This window comes from Patella vulgata, chromosome 3 (genome assembly GCF_932274485.2).
Source record: "Patella vulgata chromosome 3, xgPatVulg1.2, whole genome shotgun sequence".
In the NCBI taxonomy this organism is placed as follows: Eukaryota; Metazoa; Mollusca; class Gastropoda; family Patellidae; genus Patella; species Patella vulgata.
Genome location: NC_065881.2, coordinates 5,042,932 through 5,064,678, shown reverse-complemented (window position 1 = coordinate 5,064,678; position 21,747 = coordinate 5,042,932). Strand labels below are relative to the sequence as shown.

Sequence of the window (21,747 nt, the reverse complement as noted above, 5' to 3'; positions counted from 1 at the left end):
ATGGTGTCTACCCGTGAACTGGTAAAAGATGTGGAAACGCTGTTGTTTGTTCCCTTCTTTCAATTAACAATTATTTTTTTTTTGTTTTTACTTATTTCCCTATCTTTTAGATTACATCATGTGGCGAGGCGGGGTATTTTTCGGACTAGTTTGTTTGATATTCCGAGCACAAGGACAATTGTCTCCATTCATTGGTAAATTTATAATTATTAGTTTCTTTTTATACGAAAATTAGAAGAAATACGGATTTCTAAATATCTCTACGTTCTTCAAGATTGTTATTTAGACTCAGTGAGTAAGATGTTGGCTCGCTAACCAGGGTGTGCCGTGTTTCATTCCGGTGTTGGCCCAGAAAGTTCGTCTGAATTTTCCGACGTGATTCCCCCTTGTCAATGATGCAGGGCAGACATTGGCTCGCTAACCTGGGGGTCCTGTGTTCGATCCCGGTGTTGCCGGAGAAAGCACATCTGGGTTTTCCGACGTGGTTCCACGTTGTCAGTGGTGCGAGACGGGTTAATGAAAATGGGCATACACCATTGCAATGTGCTATGAAGGAAATTTTGCTCGGACAGCGGAACTACAATCAAATCTTCTTTCGAAGTACAAATGTTAAGGGTTCTTTTACGTGCACGCTGATGTGTACGCGGGACTCGAAGACTAGATGCTGCTCATGCCAGCCCCCCTCCCCATTGACAAATCCGGATAAAACAACCGCTTAAGATGATATGAAATTGATGAAAGTGGTGTCCTGTTACAAATAAAACTGAAATGAGTTTTTTGTTAAAAGTATCTTCCAGGGCTGGTAACAAAATAGATATAGATGATGGTACCCATATTATGTCTTTGACTATGTGCTTAGCTCAATTGTCTGGTATGAACGATAATTATACTCTTCGAGAAGTGTCACCAGTACGAAAAGAAACGGAATCAACGTAAGTTACCCCCCCCCCCCGTCTCTCTCTCTCTCTCTCTCTCTCTCTCTCGTAGATGTCTGGTATGAACGATAATTATACTCTTCGAGAACTTTCACCAGTACGTATAGAACCGGAATCAACGTAAGTTAAACTCCCCCTCTCTCTTTCTCTCTCTCTTCCTCCTCTCTCTCTCTCTCCCTCTCTCTCTTGTAGATAGATTTTACGGTCAGCTTTTCTGTGTATTGCCATGGACGAACAACAGTGGGGGGGGGGGGGGGCGACATAACTCCAGAACTTAATAAATTATAGTCCAGATAGGCAAATTGACCGACCGACGCTTTTGCCGAGTGGGCCGTTTTTTCGGGAAAATTGTCCGGTTCGCCGGAGTCTGCTACACATTCAATCAAACCAAAATGTGGGCTACAAATCAATATTCAAAATCAATATTCAAAATATTTTCATTTCTATCAATACGTTCATAATAATTAATTGTCTCTAAAGATCTTCTCCACTATCTTTCACTTTAAACTAATCATCTTCACCATTATCTTTCACTTTAAACTAATCATCTTCACCACTATCTGTCAGCTCAAACAATCACCAGAACATTCACAGAATATGGTACATTCATTTCCGACTTTTCCGTCTGTCTGTCGGTCTACCTGTCTGGCTACATTCAAATCCAACTTTTCTGCACGAACAGCTCCTTGTAGCGCAATCTGCTTTGCAACCACATCTGATGACTTTAGGGTGGGGCTGGAAACGTTATCTCTTCGAGAGCGGGGTTTTGGATGGCCTAATGGTTGGTGCGTGCGCGTTATATCATAAGGTCTGTCGTTGAGTCAACTTGCGTGGTTTCGATTCCCCGGTTGTACGTGGCAAGGAGTGGGGTCGCCTGTTCAACCTGTGGGTTTTCTCTGGTTCCTCCGGCACCCACCCCCCCAACTGCTAAAGACCCTACGCGCAAGCGAATTATTTTAATAAAATTAAACCATATGTTAGTCCTGAAATGACCTAGTTTGTGTCGAGATCTGACTGGTTGTAGTGGAATGTCGTGACAGGGGGTGATACGAGTGGCTTTTGACCTATGGCGTCAGACATTGATTAATCAACCAGCGTTGATGTTTCTAGTGGTTTACCTCAATCCAAAAATGCGCCATAACAAATCTTGTCATTGTCTAATCCCTCACATCAACCAGAACGTTGGTTATATAACAACTTTCCAGATCCTACTACTGTGCAGACGAAATTGTGAACTATAAAAACTATATACTTGGTGTTATACTCTCTCTCTTTCTCTGCCTGTCTCTCTCTCTCTGTCTGTCTGTCTCTCTCTCTCTCTCTCTCTCCAACACTGAACTTGGTGCTATACTCCCCCCGCTCGCTCTCTCTCTCTCTCTCTCTCTCTCTCTCTCTCTCCAACACTGTACTTGGTGGTATAGCCCCCCCCCCTCTCTCTCACTCTCAATAAATGTCATATTTATTTTTAGATCGTTTCGACCAGCTGTACATACGCCGTCTTGTCCGACCTCTGTTCCTTTATTCCGCACAGCTGATGGCTCCTGTAACAACATCCATCGACCCTCATGGGGACAATCATTGGAACGATTTAAACGTTATGTGAATGCAGAGTATGCTGACGGTAATAAATGAAATTAAATGAAATGGGGTTTAATGTCCTACTGTTCTGCTTCGACTGAGCTAATGAAGACGGGCATTTTGAGGCAACTAACTATCAGGGGTGCTGTAAAATTGACGGACAATGTATATCTATGGCCAACAATTTTTTCACGGGAGTGGGGGGGGGACTTTTTGCAGGTCTGATTTGAGGGATTTGTCACGGCGGCGACACTACGGTCTACTGTTATATCGAATTTCAGCTGCCAAAGAGATCATTTACATGCGCACTAATGTCCTTGCAGTGGTGCAGAAGAAGAAACCGAAGTCTGATGTACTCTTTGACATACATGTAAGAGAAGCCTTGAAAGTCGACAACCGCTGTCCGGATCAAATTGCCATCCTAGAACAAATGTATGGAGTATATATATATACCTGTACTTATTATCCCAGTGGGAGCATAACAATAGGACGTTAAACCCCATTTCATTTCATTTAAAAACATATGTACATGTTGAGCGCATTCTTCATTTCTCGGGCAGACTGCAATCTGCGCTACCGTGTTGCGCACATACCACTCTGTCACCGCCGATTGGAACTGGTGCGCAGACTGTCAACTTTGCGCTGATTACTCCTTGATGTTTTTAAAGATGAAAGTACTGGGTCGACTTTGTACTGTAATATTTTTTCATTTAAAATTCAAAATCACTGCATAATTAGCCTGTTTGCTGAGAATAAAAATTAAATTTGAGTCCGCGGTATCACATAAACTTCGATATTTATATACACCAACTGGTCACGTGACTGGATGCCAAAAAATATTTGCTGTAATTACCGTGAACTTCAGTGTTATTTTTGTATTGTTGAAATAAATACATTTTTTTTTATTATTAAACTGCAATGTATCTTACGTGTTTCTGAATTCTTGTTAAGGGGGTATAAATCCTCAGATTCAGTTCCCACTAACGAACGAAAAATACCAGCGCAGTGATCCATGGTGAATAACGAGTTGAATTAGGCGGGTTATCATCGCGGTAATCCATTTAATACCCTGGACAGTGTTAATTCCGCGCGCGCAGATTAGTCAAGGGAAATTAAACAGAGAATACAGCATGAGTGGATGTAATCTGTCCACGAAGGGCAATATCTGTACACAACTTAAACCTAACCAACAATCCACATATGACGTCATATGTGCTAAAATGTGCAGGACTGTCTCCAACCTAGCGTTCTCCAACATACACATATAATAAATTGATAACATGAATTATTTTGTAGGTTTGGTGAATCTGGGGGCAAACGCATTGATTGTACGTAGATGCCCAACATAATCAACCATAGCTCCTAGCATTTTGTGCCTCATGAAAAGCACCTCTGTCCTCTCACAGCATGCCATTAGATGGCGATCATATATTCCATTAGCTAACGTAACATTTCTAATTTGAAATAAATTTACTAAGTCAAGGGAGGTAACAAACAATTTGAAATGGCCAAGTCCAGCAATTACTTCCCATTATCTTGTGGCTAGTCAATTTACAACTTTACCTTTATCTCACTTCCCTCCGTATACCCGTCAAGATTGGAGCCGGACGGTAAACCCCATTCCATTTTGTTTCTTCTTATTGTAATCACATCCTTTTTCAGAGATCGGGGCTCCTAGAAATTTTGCCAAAACCATTTCCTTACATGCCTTTTGTTCTTTTTTTCCCAGGTGTTGGCGCCCCAAGGATTTTTTCCAGTACTTTTATTTGTAAATTGCCTTGGTATCGTCGAATGTATCAACAATGTCAATTACCTAGTGCTAGAACAGTCAGTATCAATGTTCACCCGCCAAATCCAGTCAAAGCTCAACATTCAGTGATGCTCATGCAATGGGGACAATTTCTGGACCATGATTTAACTGCAGCAGCCATTCAACAACGTAAGTACAAAGACACCAAGCGAATCACTGTAGGTCTTTCGTTAGGCCTTAAGTTATTAATTAGACATTTATTAACATTCCGAGATCATAATCAAGTCTTGGATGTTTTAGATTTCAACAGATTTAAACACGATGGGCGGTTAGTGATTAAATTAAAAAATGGATAATCGAGACTTTGGTTACTGTCGTAACAACGGTAGCAATGACATGCGAGACTTCGGCATTCTCCAAACAGCCCTAACATCGATTAGAATGAAGCAATTTAAGCTAGTCACAGTCGTCTTACCGGGAAAAGATGGGCCTCTGATATCCAATATTTAAGAAAAAATAAACATTTTAGAGATTGGAATAAACAGACGCTAGAGATTACCATTCGATTGAGACATCTGGCTATTTCGCCGAACATAGTTGATTTGAAATTATAGGGTAACAACGGAAACGAATGAATGTAAATCGGTTTATATTCATTCATATTACTTTATTATAGGCGTTGCGAACCATTTGTGTCAATTACTGGATCCCAAATATTAGCAATTTAGCTCCTTTAACAAAAAATTTCAAGATAATCCGTTTTTTGTTATGTAGTTTTTAACTATAACTCTGTGAGATCTTTAGTTTTTCCTATTCAAGGAAATATTCTACAAATATTAGTCTGGATGGGTTGTCAATATCTGGGAATAATAGTTCATTGGCTAGATTATCCAGTCCTATACATTATCATGAACAAAGTCTAAGGGAGGTTACTAACCCTAAAACAAGATGTTGACGCCTATCAAATTAAATTAAAAATCTACATTTCAGAAAATCCAATTGCATTGCCAATTCAATATCCAATTCTCTTAAATTATTTATTGTATAATTTGTCTCTTCAGGGGTCATATTATTGCTTTTTAATTAATTTAAATTCGTCGTCATGATTCATGTTTGCGTATAAAAATGCATGAATTATGGGACTTATTCCGGGAGGGGGCGTAACTCTCAATAATCTTGGATAAATTCACTTGATAATCAACCACATAAACAAAAAAATTTCCCGATTACGCATGGGCAATGAAACGTTTCGTCAGATGTTGACAACATCGTATGAATCGTATGTATGATACGTCTATGTATCTTGTCTCGTCCTTGGTGGTTGAAGCGTGTGCGTTGTATCATAAGATAGGCCATTTAGTCAAGTAGCGTGGTTTCGATTCGCCACTTGTACGTGACAAGGAGTAGGGAAGCCTATCCAACCTTGCGGACTCTCTCTTTTCCTCCCACTCCTAAAGACGCCTATGATAACTCTGAGTTTGTGTCGAGTGGACGGTAAACCCCTCACCCCCTCTCTCCCCCGACCCCTGTGTAGTGTAGTCATCCTAGAAACGGTTAAAATCTCTTTCTATTTTTCTTTCAGCTGAAGACAATGTTTCACCGTGCTGTGATCATAGAAGAGCTAAAAAGGGAAAACTTCACCCACACTCCTTTAAAAAGTAAAACATCTATTGATGTATTTGTAAACTGGTTGACTCTTTCCCACTGCCTGTTGAACCTCGTGGATTTTCTCCGCACACTCCACCACTGCTAAAAGAAGCCTACGAACAAACGAATTATTGAAATAAGATTGAACAAGCGCACGTTACCCCCTCCCTCTCTCTCTCTCTCTCTCTCTCTCTCTCTTGAACATTTACCATCTACCCAAAGTCTAGAGTATTTACCCTCTACCCGAAATCTAGAGTAGTTACCCCCTACCCCAACTCTAGGGTATTTACCCTCTACTCGAACTCTAGATCATTTACCCTCTACTCTAACTCTAAAGTATTTACCCTGTACCTCAACACTAGAGGGTTGACTTCCTACCTAAACTCTAGCTCTACCCAAACTTATTATTATTATATTTTTCAGAAATAAAAGATGCTTTCCAATACCTATTGTTCAAAAGCCTGCTGATCGTTTTTTTAAGTCTAAATGTTTAGACTTTATCCGATCTCGCGCAATTAACGCCAGATTAAGTAAGTATATAATAAATTAGGACTTTTCGAGTCGCGGAGGCTCATCGAGTAAGGCGTTATCATAATAACCAGGACGTACCGTGTTCGATCCCTGCGTTGGCCGAGAAAGTTTATCGGGATCGTAGGGCGTGGTTTCTACTTGGCCGTCTTTATTTGCCCAGTCGAGGCAGAACAGTTGGACTTTAAACCCCATTTCATTTCATTTCATTTTCCTAGATTCGGGAAGTAATTTAAAGGATGTCGGATGTCCGAATGGCTTAAACCGTGGGTGTTGGATCACAAAGTCTGCCCTTTTGTACTTAAAAGAGAATGCTATAGTAAAAGTTTAATTTTATCATTTACTTAGTTCATTGTGTAACGCATTTCAGATTGTTTTTTTGGTTTTTTTTTAAGTTTTAGTAACAAATAACATTAAAACACTTTCGGATTTCCGCAATTACGGAAACGACCGACAATTTATGAGCTGAAGCTAAATCACGTGACATGACGTAAAAGACGACTCTCGTGTAGCAGTCGATGTATATTTCAATATGGCATCGGCAGAAAATGACATCTTGTCAGACATTGATTTCGACCCGAATGTTCTTCCCTATCAGTACGCCAATCAGAAATGCGGACAACAACGGTGAAGATTATGGTTGGGGACATTTTACGATTTCTAGAGACGAAGAATGATAAATAGGCACTAAAAACAGCGTAAGCCTACCCTGTCTTATTGACAAGAAAGATAAGCGTGTTTTGACATCGCCTCGTTGACATCGTTGTGTCCAAACCTTTCTGCGTGTTGTCTCGCTGGCAAAACAAAAACAAAAATGACACGTGCTTCTGATTTATTGTTGGTGCTATTATTACCTCCCCAAGTAACGCAATAGACCACGTTTATGCTTCCGGTTAGTCAAAATGACGGCATGCAATAGCCTTCTATAGGGAAATTCACAACGTCTGTCGTCCCTGACGTCATTCACGGAAAAAATCAAAACGAGGCTGCAGATATGCATAAATGTCAATTCTGTTTTTCCTTTGTAATATTATGACTTAAAATTTCGCAGGGCTGAACATATTCCATATTAACGTTATTTCTCATATTAAAACAACTTTTAGCGGTAGTATTCTCTATTTTAACAATGAGTAGTGTCGCCTATCCAGCCTCTGGTTGCCCCCCACCCCCCACCCCACCCCACAGCTAACAACTTCTAAGCGCAGGCGAATTAATGAAATGAAATTGAAACATATGTTAGTTTCAAAACGGCCTAGTTTGTGTCAGTTGCATGTTAAACCCATTTTTCTCTTTGTCTATAATTATTTTTTTAAACATATGATATGCATGTCCAATAGATCCCAGTTATTAATTGTTTAAACACTATTTAGATCATGTCTAGCTAAACCCTTTTAATTTAAAGGAGCTAAATCGCTAATATTTGGGATCTCGAAATTGGCACAAATGGGTCGCAATCCATCTAATAATGTAATACGAATATATATAAACTGATTTACATTTAATCGTTTCTGTTTTTATTCTATGTTCGGCGAAATACGTCAGAAGTCTGTATCGAATGGCAATCTCTAGCGTCTGGTTATTTCAATCTACACCGATAGTATTTATTGCGCAAGCTCTCCAGATAACAATATGGCGTCACCGTTTGACATGACTTGTGCAATATGTCTAGCCGCGTTTTTCGAGTGCCTTGTTACAAATGGCGCTGAAACCAATGTTTATTTTGTCTTAAATATTGGATATCAGAAGCCCATCTTTTCCGGGTAAGATCACAACATCAATGTTGATTTAAATTGAGAAGATAATTCTTGTTTGCAATGTCGAAGTCTTTGGATGATATTGAGTTTTGTTTCTTACTTCAGATCGTCGGAATCCACGAGAACAACAGAATTTGTTGACATCTTATGTGGATGCTTCCAATGTTTATGGTAGTGACCAGGAAACACAAGATCGTCTACGAAGACCTAACGGTAAGAAATGGACTGAATTAGGGTTAAATATCCAACGTTTGTGGTCTCCACGGACGGGGCTGCTGAAAACGCATAGTGTTTTAGACTTCCAAATTTCATGTTAAATTTACACGCCAGTGAGTAGATGGGTTTTGTCCGAACGACAAGACGTCCGTTGCTTGTCAGTACCTGTACTCACCCCCACCACCACACACGCTCGGATTTATCTTGTCAAACCCGTCTGTAAAAATAGAAACTGGGATCGGGCCCATTCGACCACGTAACCCCACAAATAACGCTATATTTGTTACGGTTTATATTTCCAAGGCCGTATGAAGACATCAAATGGTGATTTATTAGCAACAGGTAGAGATGACGTGTTAGGTGTTAGACGGTCGACCAATTGACAAAAATAACCCCACGAATTAAAAGATAAATAACTCTATTTATTTCGGTTTGTTTTTTCAGGTCGTATGAAGACATCCAAAGGTGATTTATTACCAAAAGGTAGAAATGGAGACTGTATCAAAAAGAAGGCACCATTCTGTTTCGATGCTGGTAAGTCACCTTCCCAACATCATCCCCAGATCCATTAACCTGGTCTGATATATGTACGTGTACTGTGCTGTTAGTGCCGTCTGTATATTGTATTGTGTCTTGTATGTAGGTTTGCCTTGTGTACTTCCTGATGCGTGGTGCTGTCCCCCCGATTGTACGCTTGTTTAAAGTCCTATTGTGTTAATGAAGACAGGCATACACCATACAATGTGTTATGAGGGTCATTTTGCACGGACAACGGCACTACGGCCTAATCTTATATCGAATTCCAACTTTCAAGCGGCACAACGTTTTTTAACTCCTATTTCAGGGGTTCTTTTACGTGCACGCTAATATGTACACGGGGCCTCGATTTGACGTCCCCTCCGAACGACTATACGTTGTCAATTGCCAGGCCCTCTGTCCTACATCACGCTTGACAAGAGGGGACCACGCCAGAAAAATCAAAACGAAATAAACATTAAGTTAAGCAGCTTGTACACCAAATATCAATAAACTGAATTCTAATTGTCCCCCGCCTTTCGAAGAAAGCACGGGACTATTAAAATGGGTATGTCTGTTTGTCTGTCCGTCACATGCTTTGGGACACGATAACTTTAGTTCTAATTAAGTGAGAGTGATGAAACTTTGTGTATAGTTTCATTACACCATTACCTTGACTAATCATATTCTGCTCAGGGTAATCAGAGCGATAAGCAATTTGATTGGCCTAGACTTTGGAACACAATAACTCTCCTTCTAATTGAGGTAGAATGTTCAAACTTAGTGTAGGTGTTTATGAGTTCAATGCCTTGATGGTGTTCGAAGATGAGATTTCTCTGCATAGGGTAAGCAGAGATAAGCAATTTGATTGGTTGATGCTTTTGGGCACGATATCGTTAGTTCTAATTACGTGAGAGTGATGAAATGTGGTGTATAGTTTTATTACATCTATACCTTGACACAGTTCGATAATGAGCATTTTCTGCTCATGGTAAGCAGAGCGATAAGCAATTTGATTGGTCAAGACTTTGGAACACAATAACTCTCATTCTAATTGAGGTAGAATTTTCGAACTTGGCGTAGGTGTCTATTAGGTGAATGCCGTGATCTAGTTCGATGATAAACATTGTCTGCTTACGATAAGCAGAGATAAGCAATCTGATTGGTTGATGTTTTGGGGCATGATAACTTTGGTTATAATTAAGTGGGATTCATTATATCATTACCTTGACTAAGTTCGATGATGAGAATTTTCTGCTAAGGCTAAGGAGAGATAAGTAATTTGATTGGTCAAGACTTTGGAACATAACAACTTAAAGAGAATATTTAAACTTGATGTAGATGTTCATTAGGTGAATGTCTTGACTGAGTCCGATGATTAACATTTCGAGTTTATCAATTTCATTGGTCGATGCTTTGGGACAAGATAACCTTGATTCTATATCTGATCGACAGTGATGAAACTTAGTGTATAGTTGATAATCAGTTTAATTGCTTGATACTTTTGAAAAAATAAATGTGCGATTAATTAATATGTATCATCTATTTTTTTTTTTTTTTTTTTGGGGGGGGGGGGGGATTTCGGCGGGGGACATCAGCATCGCTGTTGGCTTGCTGTTTTTAAATAATATATATGTTCAGGATATCTGATTTTAATTTATTTCTGAAAAATGCAATTGATTGCTGTTGGGTTTTTGTTTTGTTTGTTTGTTTTTTGGGGTTTTTTTTGCCTCAAATGTTACATAAATTACTAGTTCGATACCCGGCATACTCCCCATCTTGTTTCTTGCAAGCTTTCCCGCTAGCTTACATCATCCGTTACCATTATTAAACTTAAACATACATTATGCAAGAGCTAAATCTGTCTATTGCAGGTCTTTCTTTAGGCCTGAAATGTTATCTAAATTATTAATTAGACATTAATTAACTTATCCAGGCCATAATCAACTCTCGGTGGCATCGGATTTCTCCGATATTTAATAGATTAGAATAGTTCAGTCATATTTTGATTAACATGGAATAACGAGATTTAGCTTCGAACAACCAGTACTGTGGTTCAAATTATTGCACACGTCTTGTCAAACCTTCAAAGGCTAATATCGTCGCTCGCAATAGAGTAATTTGAATGAAATCTCCAAATTATTCATTTTTTATTATCTATTTTTGAACTATTATAGCCAGAATGACTAGCTCTCTATTTTAATCTTACATAACGTATCTTTAATTGGCATAATAAATATAATTAGCTCCTGTTAACCGTTAATTGAAGTGAAACGTTCCAACATTGATGTTTGGCTGTGTTAAACTAATAAATGATCATGGCTTTCAAACATTATAGCCCAAAACATTCACAGGGTTATGCTAGCTAATTTGATACCTTGAGCACACATACATGCACACTTTGGGGTTTTTTTTATAAATATAACCATTTTCTATTTTCTAGGTGACGAAAGGGTTCACGTGTTTCCCGGATTGACAGCTTTACACACAGCCTTCGTCCGATACCATAATTATATTGTTGATGATTTAAAACAACACAATAGAGGGTGGGATGGGGACCGATTGTTCCAGGAAACCAGAAAAATCATCAGTGCCCTTTTACAGGTGAGGAGAGTTATTTTAGTATTTTAGAATATTGAAAGGTTTAACATGCAATTTCACCGAAATATTCAGGTGTGGTTCCTCTTTGTCTGTGATGCAGGACCGAGGGCCTGGCAAGCGACAGCGCACGTTAAAGATCCCTTGACAGTTGGAATTCGATAATAGAGTAGGCCGTAGAGCCGCTGACCGAGCAAAATTATCCTCATAGCATAATGTATGGCATATGCCCGTCTTCATTAGCCCAGTTCGGAGCAGAACAGTAGGACGTTAAACCCCATTTCATTTCATTTCATTACTGGAGGTAGAACGACGAGAAGTATGTCATTGATTGAAGTGACGTGCAAATTTCGTGTGGTACCTCAGGGTTTCCTTCCACAGCGTAAGCGTGTTAATTGTAAAGTGTAAAGAATCTCTCTCTCTCTCTCTCTCCCTCGTATATTCATTCATCATATATTGTTTTAAACAGAGAATCACCTACACGGAATTTTTACCTGAAGTTTTATCCGATGCCACCCTGAATTTGTACAAACTAAAGGAGGGCAACAACAACTACCAATACAACATTAACGTTAATCCAAGTATCGCAGGCGTTTTTGCCACGGCAGCGTTTAGATTTGGTCACTCTCTAATTCCTGATGCTCTGGTTATAGACAATAATGTAGTTCCATCTCGAAAACTCTTCAATAATCCAGAGTTTATCTTCACCAGCTTGAAGTCAGTTGTTGAAAATATTCTATCCGACCCAGCTCAGCTCAGAGACCGTTTCCTGTCCGACCAACTCACAGATCACCTATTTGAAACTGCCATGGGATCGTTTGATTTAGCTGCCTTTAATATCCAGCGAGGTCGAGATCACGGTCTACCATCTTATAACACCTTTAGAAAATTCTGCAGTTTACCTGAAGCCAAAAACTTCAACAGTGAACAATTCGAGAAAACAACCCGAAAACCTCTTAGAAACATATACAAGTAAGTTGTACAACTTCTTCCCCTTGGGGCTTAAAGTTCGCTTCCACTTTGGGTGAAATCGCAAACAAGTGTTTCCTGAGAAACTTGTAAGAGCCAGGAGCAAAATAAGAGGCGCGTCTCGCATCGGTTGGAGACGGACAAGCGATATAAAGAGACCTACTCGAGTCCATTTCCTTAAACTTACATTATGCAAGAGATAAATCTGCCTATTACAAGTCTTTCTTTAGGCCTGAAATGGTATCTAAATTATTAATTAGACATTTATTAACTTATCCAGACCATAATAAACTGTCGATGTCATCGCTAGCCTGCGATATTGACTGGATTTGAATTCGATTTGCTGCTCAACGTTCATTGATGATTTAATCAAAACATGGTTAAACATACATATTGTAAGTCTTTATTTAGACTTCAGATGTTATAGAAATTATTAATTAGACCTTTATTTACATGAAAAGCTCAAAATAAACTCTGTAGGCCCTCGGATGGCTTGGATACAGCTTGCATTTAAAACAGTCGTCCATTTAAAATTAATCAATAAATGGCAGACTAAGCTAACGTTTACCGTTAGTCGCTGACGTCACCAAGGAAAACTGGATACGAAAGGCCTGCCAAGCGAGCGTACCATTGTCATTGAGAATGTTCCGCAATTCTCGTAAACGGTGCAAACACAGTTGATGCCTATTTCTAGTCCAAACTTCCAACAGTGACAACTCCGTTCAGAATAAAGTAATTTGACTGAAATTTTCAATATTTTCTTTTTTTAATCATCTACTTTTGATTTTGTATAGCAAGAATGGCCAACTCTTTATTAAACTCTTAACTAATGTATTTTTAATCGAGAATATGTTTTTTTTATCGTAGACTAGGCCTAAAATTCAAAAAATAAAATCGCGGTTCTGAGTGGATCAATTTGACTGATATTGTCAGCAAATTCCCCTTACATTATCTAGTTTTTAACTTTTACAGCGAGAACCGCGAGCTCTTTATCTAATTTCCCATAATGCCCCTTAAACCCCATTTCATTAGTCCTGAATGACCTACTTTTAATCCGAATTTCATGCCAATTTGCCTCGGTTTTGCGTATGATCCGAACTACTAAACACCTCCCTTGCCAGGCCCTCCGTCCTGAACCACTGGAACGCGCCGAAAAATTCCTATGAACTTTTTCGGCCAACGCCGTAATCTCCGGTAAGCGAGACAGCGTCTTACTCACTGAGCCACCGCGTCTCCCCTGTTTCTTATAGTCCCCGAGCTTGAAATATAGAGTATCCACCAATAGCCTTTAATGAAAAGAACATTTTTTTTGTAGAAGTGTTGATGATATTGATGTATTCGCCGGCGGTATGGCCGAAGAAAATGAAAAGGGGTCAGTTCTTGGTCCGCTCTTCAATTGTATCTTGGGCAGACAATTCAGCGATTTGAAATGTGGAGACAGTTTCTGGTATGAAACAACAGACCAGAAACGAGGATTCTCGGAAAGTGAGTAAATGTTCTCCCCTCTATGCCACCTGCCTTGGGAGCCGCGGTGACTCAGTGAGTTAACGCTGCCTCGCTCACCTGGAGGTTTCGTTTTCAATCTTGGTGTTGGCCGAGAAAGTTCAGCGAAATTGTCTGGCGTGGTTCCCATTGGGAAGGAACAGCGCAAAGTCTTTCGGATGGGACGAAAAAACGAGGTACCATTGTGTGCAGGCAACATAACCATTGGCAGTAGGAATTTGATCGAAGAGTGGGCCGCAGCGCCACTGTCTAGGCAAAATTCCTCCTCGTAGCACAATGTATGACGTATGCCCGTCTTCATTTGTCCAGACGTAGCAGAAAGGTTATAACCCATTTCATTTCCAAATGACATCCTGGATTCTTAGAGAGGTCAAAATAAACATATGCCGAAAAACATGACTGTATCGATATTAACGATGTATTATGTACGATTTAGATAAAGAATAGGCCCCGAGTTGACAATGCATTCTCCGAATTTTGTTAAGAAAATACTCCAACTTTCTATCATTGTTTATGAGAAATATCTATGATCCAGAAACACAATTTCTTGTTGATGTATTAGATACATTAAAAAACAAAAGTTTTATAAAGGGCTATATTTTTCAGTTACAATTTTGAGTAAATTCTTAACTTATACTGAGAATGTTTTGTGAGCCTGTTCGTTCTTGCTATTAGTTCAAAAATGGATATTGAAAAGTGAATATATTGAAAATTTCATTGAAATAACTTTATTCTGAATGCAGAAATGACTGTTTCAAAAAAAACATCGATTGTTCAATTTATCGTCAATTTCTTTGGGTTTTTTATTATCGCGGTTGTTTAAATCCATTTAAATTTCGGCCATCCAATTTTCTGGGGAGTTGATATAGAGACACGTAAATAGGTGCCTAAATAATATAAGATTTAAAAGCAAAAATAATTTGCTTCAAAATAAAGATTTAAGTCTTACGTAATCCATCTTCAATTGGTTTAAAGAATCTTTAACGAAAAATATTGTTTCATCTTTTTACTTTCCAGATCAACTTAACGCCATTAAGAAAACTTCCTTGTCTCAGATCCTGTGTCAAGTTTTTAACTTGAATAAAATACAAAAAAATCCTTTCCTGCACAAGTAAGTATTCAAAGTTAGGTGGAGGGGGTGCGTGCCTTCTTTTACATCTATACAAGATGACTGGTCTTTAATTTCACGTGCAGCATATGTGACGTCACATCATACCTCCTGGCAGGGGATGGGGTGGCCTAGTGCAATCGGTTTCACAGCGGCAAATGCAAAAGCCATCTTTTAAATCTATACAGGTTTAAAATTCACGTGCTGCATAGGATCACATCATTGTCGGTTCCTTTCGACATTGATGCCACACTGATCAGCAGTGAAATCTCGCTAGGCCGCAACAATCACTGATAAGGATGACATCGATGCGTCTTAATGAGCCAGAAATATTAACTTTTTTCCTGCGACAAATTAAATTCTAAAAAAAAAATTATGTTTTGGAAAAATAGATAAAGGCGTTTGACGTATTTGTAGGTAAAAATTACGTCCTATTTAGTGTAAATGGGTATTAAAATGACTAAAAGGCAGCATTCTCTCCGAAGCAGTAACGTCTTATGTAAAAAATGCACGCGCAATTCAGCCAATGATTGACGCCGCGTGCTGTGACGGCACGTGTTGAGGCAGTCATCTTTGACAGAGATATTACTAGACTCGTAATTCTCTGTGAAACAGATTGCATAGATGCATGTCGAACTGTCACATCGTGGATTATGGCCCCTGCTTCTAGGCCTACGAAAAATTGCTTTTTATACTATAGCATGTTCTCTTCAATCTGTTGCAAAACTGCTTGTTTTATAAAAACATGGATATAATTTAACAAGATTTAAATTTATTATATTTTTATATTTTACAGGGACAAGAAAGTCAGATGTAAGAAACTGACAGGGTTGGACCTTAGTCCCTGGTATGAACATTAAATGATATAAAAAAAACATTGCTAACGACGCTCTTCTCCATGACAACAACGTTGCTAACGACGCAAACGTCCATAACAACACCACTAATGACGTCATATTCAACATACTTAACTGGCTTCCATTTACATTAATATAATGATCGTCTCATCCAATAAATTTTTTTATTACAATTCGTTTCGTTTACTTTTCTCATCTTTAAAGTCTGGTTGCATGATAGGAACCTCCTGCAAACTACAATATTGTTCCCTTATAGCCCGTGGCATGGCATATGCCCGTCTTTATTAACACTGAGTCTTCCTCTCTCAATGTTACGCCTTGTACATGAGTCTTTCGGGCATCATCAAACCTCTCCGTACAATGGTTATGAAATGAAATGGGGTTTAACGCCCTGCTGTTCTGCAAATACTGGGCTAATGGAGGCGGGCCCATGCCATTTTGCCAGGACAGCTGCACAACGGCTTAGGCCTACTCTAATTTCGAATGCCAAACGTTAGGGTTTGTTTTACATCCACGCCAATGTGTTCAGAGGGCCTAGGTATTCCATCCCATCCCGTCCAAACGACTATACGTTGCCAGGTTCACCGTCCAACACCACTGACTAGCGGGGGGGGGGGGGACACACCGATGTATTTTCTCAGCCAACACGGAGATTGAGCACGAGACCTTCAAGTTTGCGATCCAACGTCTTACTCAGTGAGCCACCGCGGCTCGGTCATTAGTGAGAAACAAATGGACACAGCTCACCAAATATTCCTGGATCGTCACCCACGAAACAAGGTCCAAAGTTATTTTTAGTCCTTCTTCCCCTTTCTCTTGTTCCCCCTTTTGCATGGCGATCTTGGTTGACTTTTTGGTGTAGAATTGACGAAAATCGTTTGCATATAGATTTTCTGCCAGGTTTTGGTGAATATTCATGATTTTGAGGTGGAAGGATACGAGAGTTAAGGGGTTGGTTAGGTTGACATGTAGGGGGAAATTGCATGTTTAAGTGTCTCTACTTCAAGTTTTTCATGGTGAACCTCATACGTGCTTTTGGGCAAGAGTTTGCCACATGTTGCTCCGTCTGTCTCGAAAAGCGTTCTACCCAACGAAAATTTGGGAAACAGTTAGAGGCGGTCTACGAGATGAGTATTAACATTAAAGTCAATATGGGATTTATTGGGGATCTGTGGCCAAATGGATCCCTGTCTGTTAAATAGGGTTATCTCCCTGGACTTGTCCATGCCCCAAATTAAAACAATAAAACAGGAAATGAAATGAAATTCGGTTTAACGTCCTGTTGTTCTGCTCCAAGCTGGGCTAATAAAGACGGACATTTTGCCCGGACAGCGGCACTACAGCCTACTTTTATATCGAATTCCAACTGTCAAGGGATCTTTAACGTGCACGCCAATGTGTAGACGGGGCCTCGGTTTTTCGTCCTATTCGAACCACTAGACAGGTGTCCTGCATCACTGACAATGGGGAACCACGCCGGAAAATCTGGTTGAACTTTCTCGGCCAATGCAGGGATCGAACACCCGACCTCCAGGCTGGCAAGCCAGCGCCTTACCCACTTAACCATCGTGACTCCACAATAAAACAGACAATAAAACAGAAAACTCTGATAAAAATACAAAGCTTCGATTTTTCAAATTACAAAAACGCTAAATCAGACCGTAAGTTGTAGATAATATCAAATCAAAATTTATCATTTGTTTTAAAAAATATATATACTTCAATTGTTATTCAAGCGTATTTATGTGGCTGTCTTTGGTCGGCAAAAACAACTAAAACGTGACAGCTTGGAAGATTTCTTGAAAGTTCCAACACCTGGTTCCTCTGAAATTATAGAATAATATAAATAAAATGAAATGGGGTTTAACTTCCTACTTATCTACACCGACTCAATTTCAACAGTCAAGGGATCTTTAACATTAACTAATTAATTAAATTAAATGTGTACATGGAACCTCGGGTTTTCGTCCCATCTGAAAGACTAGACATTGTCCTTGCCAGGGACTCGTTGGAGAAACTGTGCCTCTAAGTAACTACAGACAATAGTCGCCATTATTCCGATGAATACTAAACTTATTGTCGTGTCACATTTTGAAAAAAAATACCTTTTTGACTTTCCTTCTTTGTTGGATTTATTTGTGATTTTTTTCCCATAAAAATTGATAAAAATATATTTTTGACTAAAATTCAAGTAGACCATAAATAGGTAAACTCGACACAAACTAGGTTGTTTCGGAACTAACATATAGTTTGATTTCATTTCAATAATTCGCTTATTTCCTAAGCTTGTATATATGTTCTATATTCTACTGTAACTTTAGTCTGGTGACCGGCTCGCCCTAGCGATACCTATCTCGTTATTGTGACCGTTAGCCAGTTTTGGACACTCGTTTATTTAATAAATAATTATAACTATTTATCTGAGTTTTAGTCGTTACTGTTGGAATAATCTACAACCCCCAGAAAACAACACTTCGGCAATTGGCGGAGAAAGCGGGTGGAGTATTGAGTTACTCATATTTTCCGGTGAACCCTCTCAGCGAGCTAAGTAACAACGGCATGGATATGGAACGCTATTTACCAGCAAAGGCTTTGGCCGGCATCAGGTATATGGACACGTTACCAGAAACTTGGAATCTGAGACAGGATTACAGTACCACAGAAATATGTTTTAAGTGGAGCAATTCTACTCATCGTAATCCGGAGAAGAAGCATCGTTCTTCAGCAAAGAAAGAGTGTGATCAACGGCGTCGTCAAGCATTTCTATCTACAAAAATGACTTTCAGTATGTATCGTTAATTTCTTCCAAACGAAGTGATACAAATGGGCAGAGGGTGCCTAAATCTGCTGAAGTGGCCGTGGACACCGACTCATTGCCTTTGGTTTCGGTGGAAACAATGTGTTCTGTGGAAAGTGTGAATGAAAGTTGTCAAATGGACATTGGAGGACCAGCGAATACAGACAGTATGTATCAACATGTAAATCGATGGACTAAGAGCATAAATGTGGATACAGACAGGGCAGGCATATAACTTCATTAGAATTCTAAGAAAACTAAAGTATAGGGATAAAGTTCAGTACCAAATCCTATGGGATGATACATCTAAAACTTGGGAACCAGAAGAATATATTGACGAAATCCACTGTATTGATTTTAGAATTAACTACAGGTTCATTATATGAATTTATCTCTGTTATATCTCTGTCATTATGTGCTTCCTATTGGGATTATATGGAGTGTTGCATAAATATTTCATTTATGTGTACATAGAATGGGTAATTTGTTGTCTTCAAAATTTAAATTGTTCATTCCGTAGTGTTATGTTTAGTCTACCATATTTTGTAGGTTTTATCATATTAATTGAATTAGTCTCTAGTCAATTGAAACACCTACTGTGTGTGATTTATTGTTTGCTTTTACGGAGAAAAGCGTTTTTCGGGGCGACGGGGTGTTGTTATAGTGTGTCTTTCTATATATTTTATTACTATTTGATTCTTGTCAAAATAGCAATTGACCAATGTCCGAATTGATATCTTTTTAATGTTTCTGGTCTTTTAACTGTTTGGGTTTATATATTATTACGTAATTATAGTTAACATGTGTTCTTGCTATGTCGATATCTTCTTCTGTATTTAAACATCTGTTTCCTAGGTACAATTTAATATCTCTGATCAAATATTATTATATAATTATTTTAATCCTAAGCTTGTATATATATGTTCTATATTCTACTGTAACTTTGGGCTGATGACCGGCTCGCCCTAGCGTTTATTAAAAGTATGATTTTAACTATTTATCTAAGCTACAACCCCCAGAATACAGCACTTCGGCACTATTTATGATATAGATAATATATTAATTGATGATTCCAGTAATGTTCTATATAAATGAGCTGGTATCATAAAGTAAAAGATAGATATTCTTTATTCACAAACCGTACATAAATGCAGTGTAGAAACAATAACATATTTACATCATCATTAAATATAACGTATAATATACCACACTGATCAGCAGTGAATAATCGCTAGGCCGCTACAATCACTGATAAGGATGACATCAATGCGACTGAATGAGTCTCAAATATTAACTTTTTTCCACCGACAAATTATATTTCTAAAACATTTTTTGATGTATTAGAAAAATAAATAAAGACGTTTGACGTATTTGTAGGTAAACATTATTTCCTATTTAGTGTAAATGGGTATTAAAATGACTAAAAGGCAGCATTCTGCCCGTAGCAGTAACGTCTTTTGTAAACAATACACGCGCCATTCAGTCAATGATTGGCGCCGCGTGCTGTGACGGCACGTGTTAAAGGCAATCATCTTTTACAGAGATATTACAGGACTCGTAATTCTCTGTGAAACAGATTGTTAATATACATGTACTAGAAGAATGCCCGGCTTCGCTCGGGGGTCATAACCCCGAAACCGGAAGTGGTAGACTAACGCCACCTAGCCTATGTTACTCCCCGGTCCGAGCTACCCCTATACCCCAAATTTCAGACTCGGGGCAGACCTAGTGTAGCTGCCAACCCCGAACAGACAGACAGACAAACAGACAGACAAACGACAGTCACAAATATTAGTATAAGAAGATAGATGAATAGGATTTTACCAAGGGGTGTAACATAATTGTAATTCTTGTGAACTGTTTAGTACATAAGGGGAGGTACAATTAGACAATTCGCTAAACTATGTTTACTTGCTCGTAAGTAGAATCTTTACAAATAAATAAATAGTGGAATTCATCGCCAATTTCATTGAGATTGCATAGGTTAAAGATTCTATTTTATTCTTGGAATTTTCCTCATTCGGTCAGTTTTTTGTCACGCCGGTTGACTCAATGACAGGTCGTATGATACAGCATGCACGTGCTAACCATTCGGCCATCCAACCCCCACCAGGCTAATGAAGACATGCAACTTCGACTGGACAACAGCGATACGGCCTACTTTTATTTTGTCAAGGGTTCTTTCATGTTAACAAGCCTAACATACGTAAGTCGAATGGGGTACCCGGGACATGCAGTAGTCAAGCTGTGAGGGAACAGGACTGTATAACTAGAATATCTTGTTTTATGTTGGCTGGTGGACGTGCAGTAGTCAGGCTGTAAGGGAACGGGACTATAACTAAAATATCTTGTTTTTGGTGGGCTGGGGGAAGTGTAGTAGTCAAGCTGTAAGGGAACAGAACTCTATAACTAGAATATCTTGGTTTTAAATCCTGGAGTGCGCCAAGGGCATGAGCATTTTTTAAGACCCGTCTCTAAGTAAAGCATGTTAACTAGTTGTTCTGTCAGATGAAGTGAAAAACTGACGTCTACCAATGTACAGGTTGGCACCCTAACAGCTGGAATTCAGTAAAAATTATACTGTCTCTATTGAACACAGGGAAAACAAATTTAGACTTAAAATGAGACCTTCAAATCAGATGATTATTGTTCTATTCATGTTATGATATGATTATTGTTCTATTCATGTTATGATATGATTATTGTTCTATTCATGTTATGATATGATTATTGTTCTATTCTTGTTATGATATGATTATTGTTCTATTCATGTTATAAGATGGTTATCGTCCTATTCATGTTATGATATGATTATTGGTCTATTCATGTTATGATATGATTATTGTTCTATTCATGTTATAAGATGGTTATTGTCCTATTCATGTTATGATATGATTATTGGTCTATTCATGTTATGATATGATTATTGTTCTATTCTTGTTATGAGATGATTATTGTTCTATTTATGTTATCAGATGATTATTGTTATAT

At 38.7% G+C, this 21,747-nt stretch overlaps 1 protein-coding gene across 1 annotated transcript; it reads left to right on the top strand.

Annotated features, from left to right (window-relative positions):
- Nucleotides 1-1,036: 1,036 nt before the first annotated feature.
- Nucleotides 1,037-16,132, top strand: LOC126814818 (peroxidase-like protein 3). Its single transcript, XM_050540198.2, has 12 exons — nucleotides 1,037-1,055; nucleotides 2,405-2,556; nucleotides 4,243-4,452; nucleotides 5,846-5,921; nucleotides 6,334-6,440; nucleotides 8,298-8,405; nucleotides 8,853-8,942; nucleotides 11,368-11,528; nucleotides 11,992-12,494; nucleotides 13,807-13,976; nucleotides 15,012-15,105; nucleotides 15,899-16,132. Exons 3-12 carry the CDS (start codon nucleotides 4,305-4,307, stop codon nucleotides 15,960-15,962), a joined length of 1,521 nt encoding a protein of 506 aa, XP_050396155.1. The 5' UTR covers nucleotides 1,037-1,055; nucleotides 2,405-2,556; nucleotides 4,243-4,304; the 3' UTR covers nucleotides 15,963-16,132.
- The last annotated feature ends 5,615 nt before the right edge of the window (nucleotides 16,133-21,747 follow it).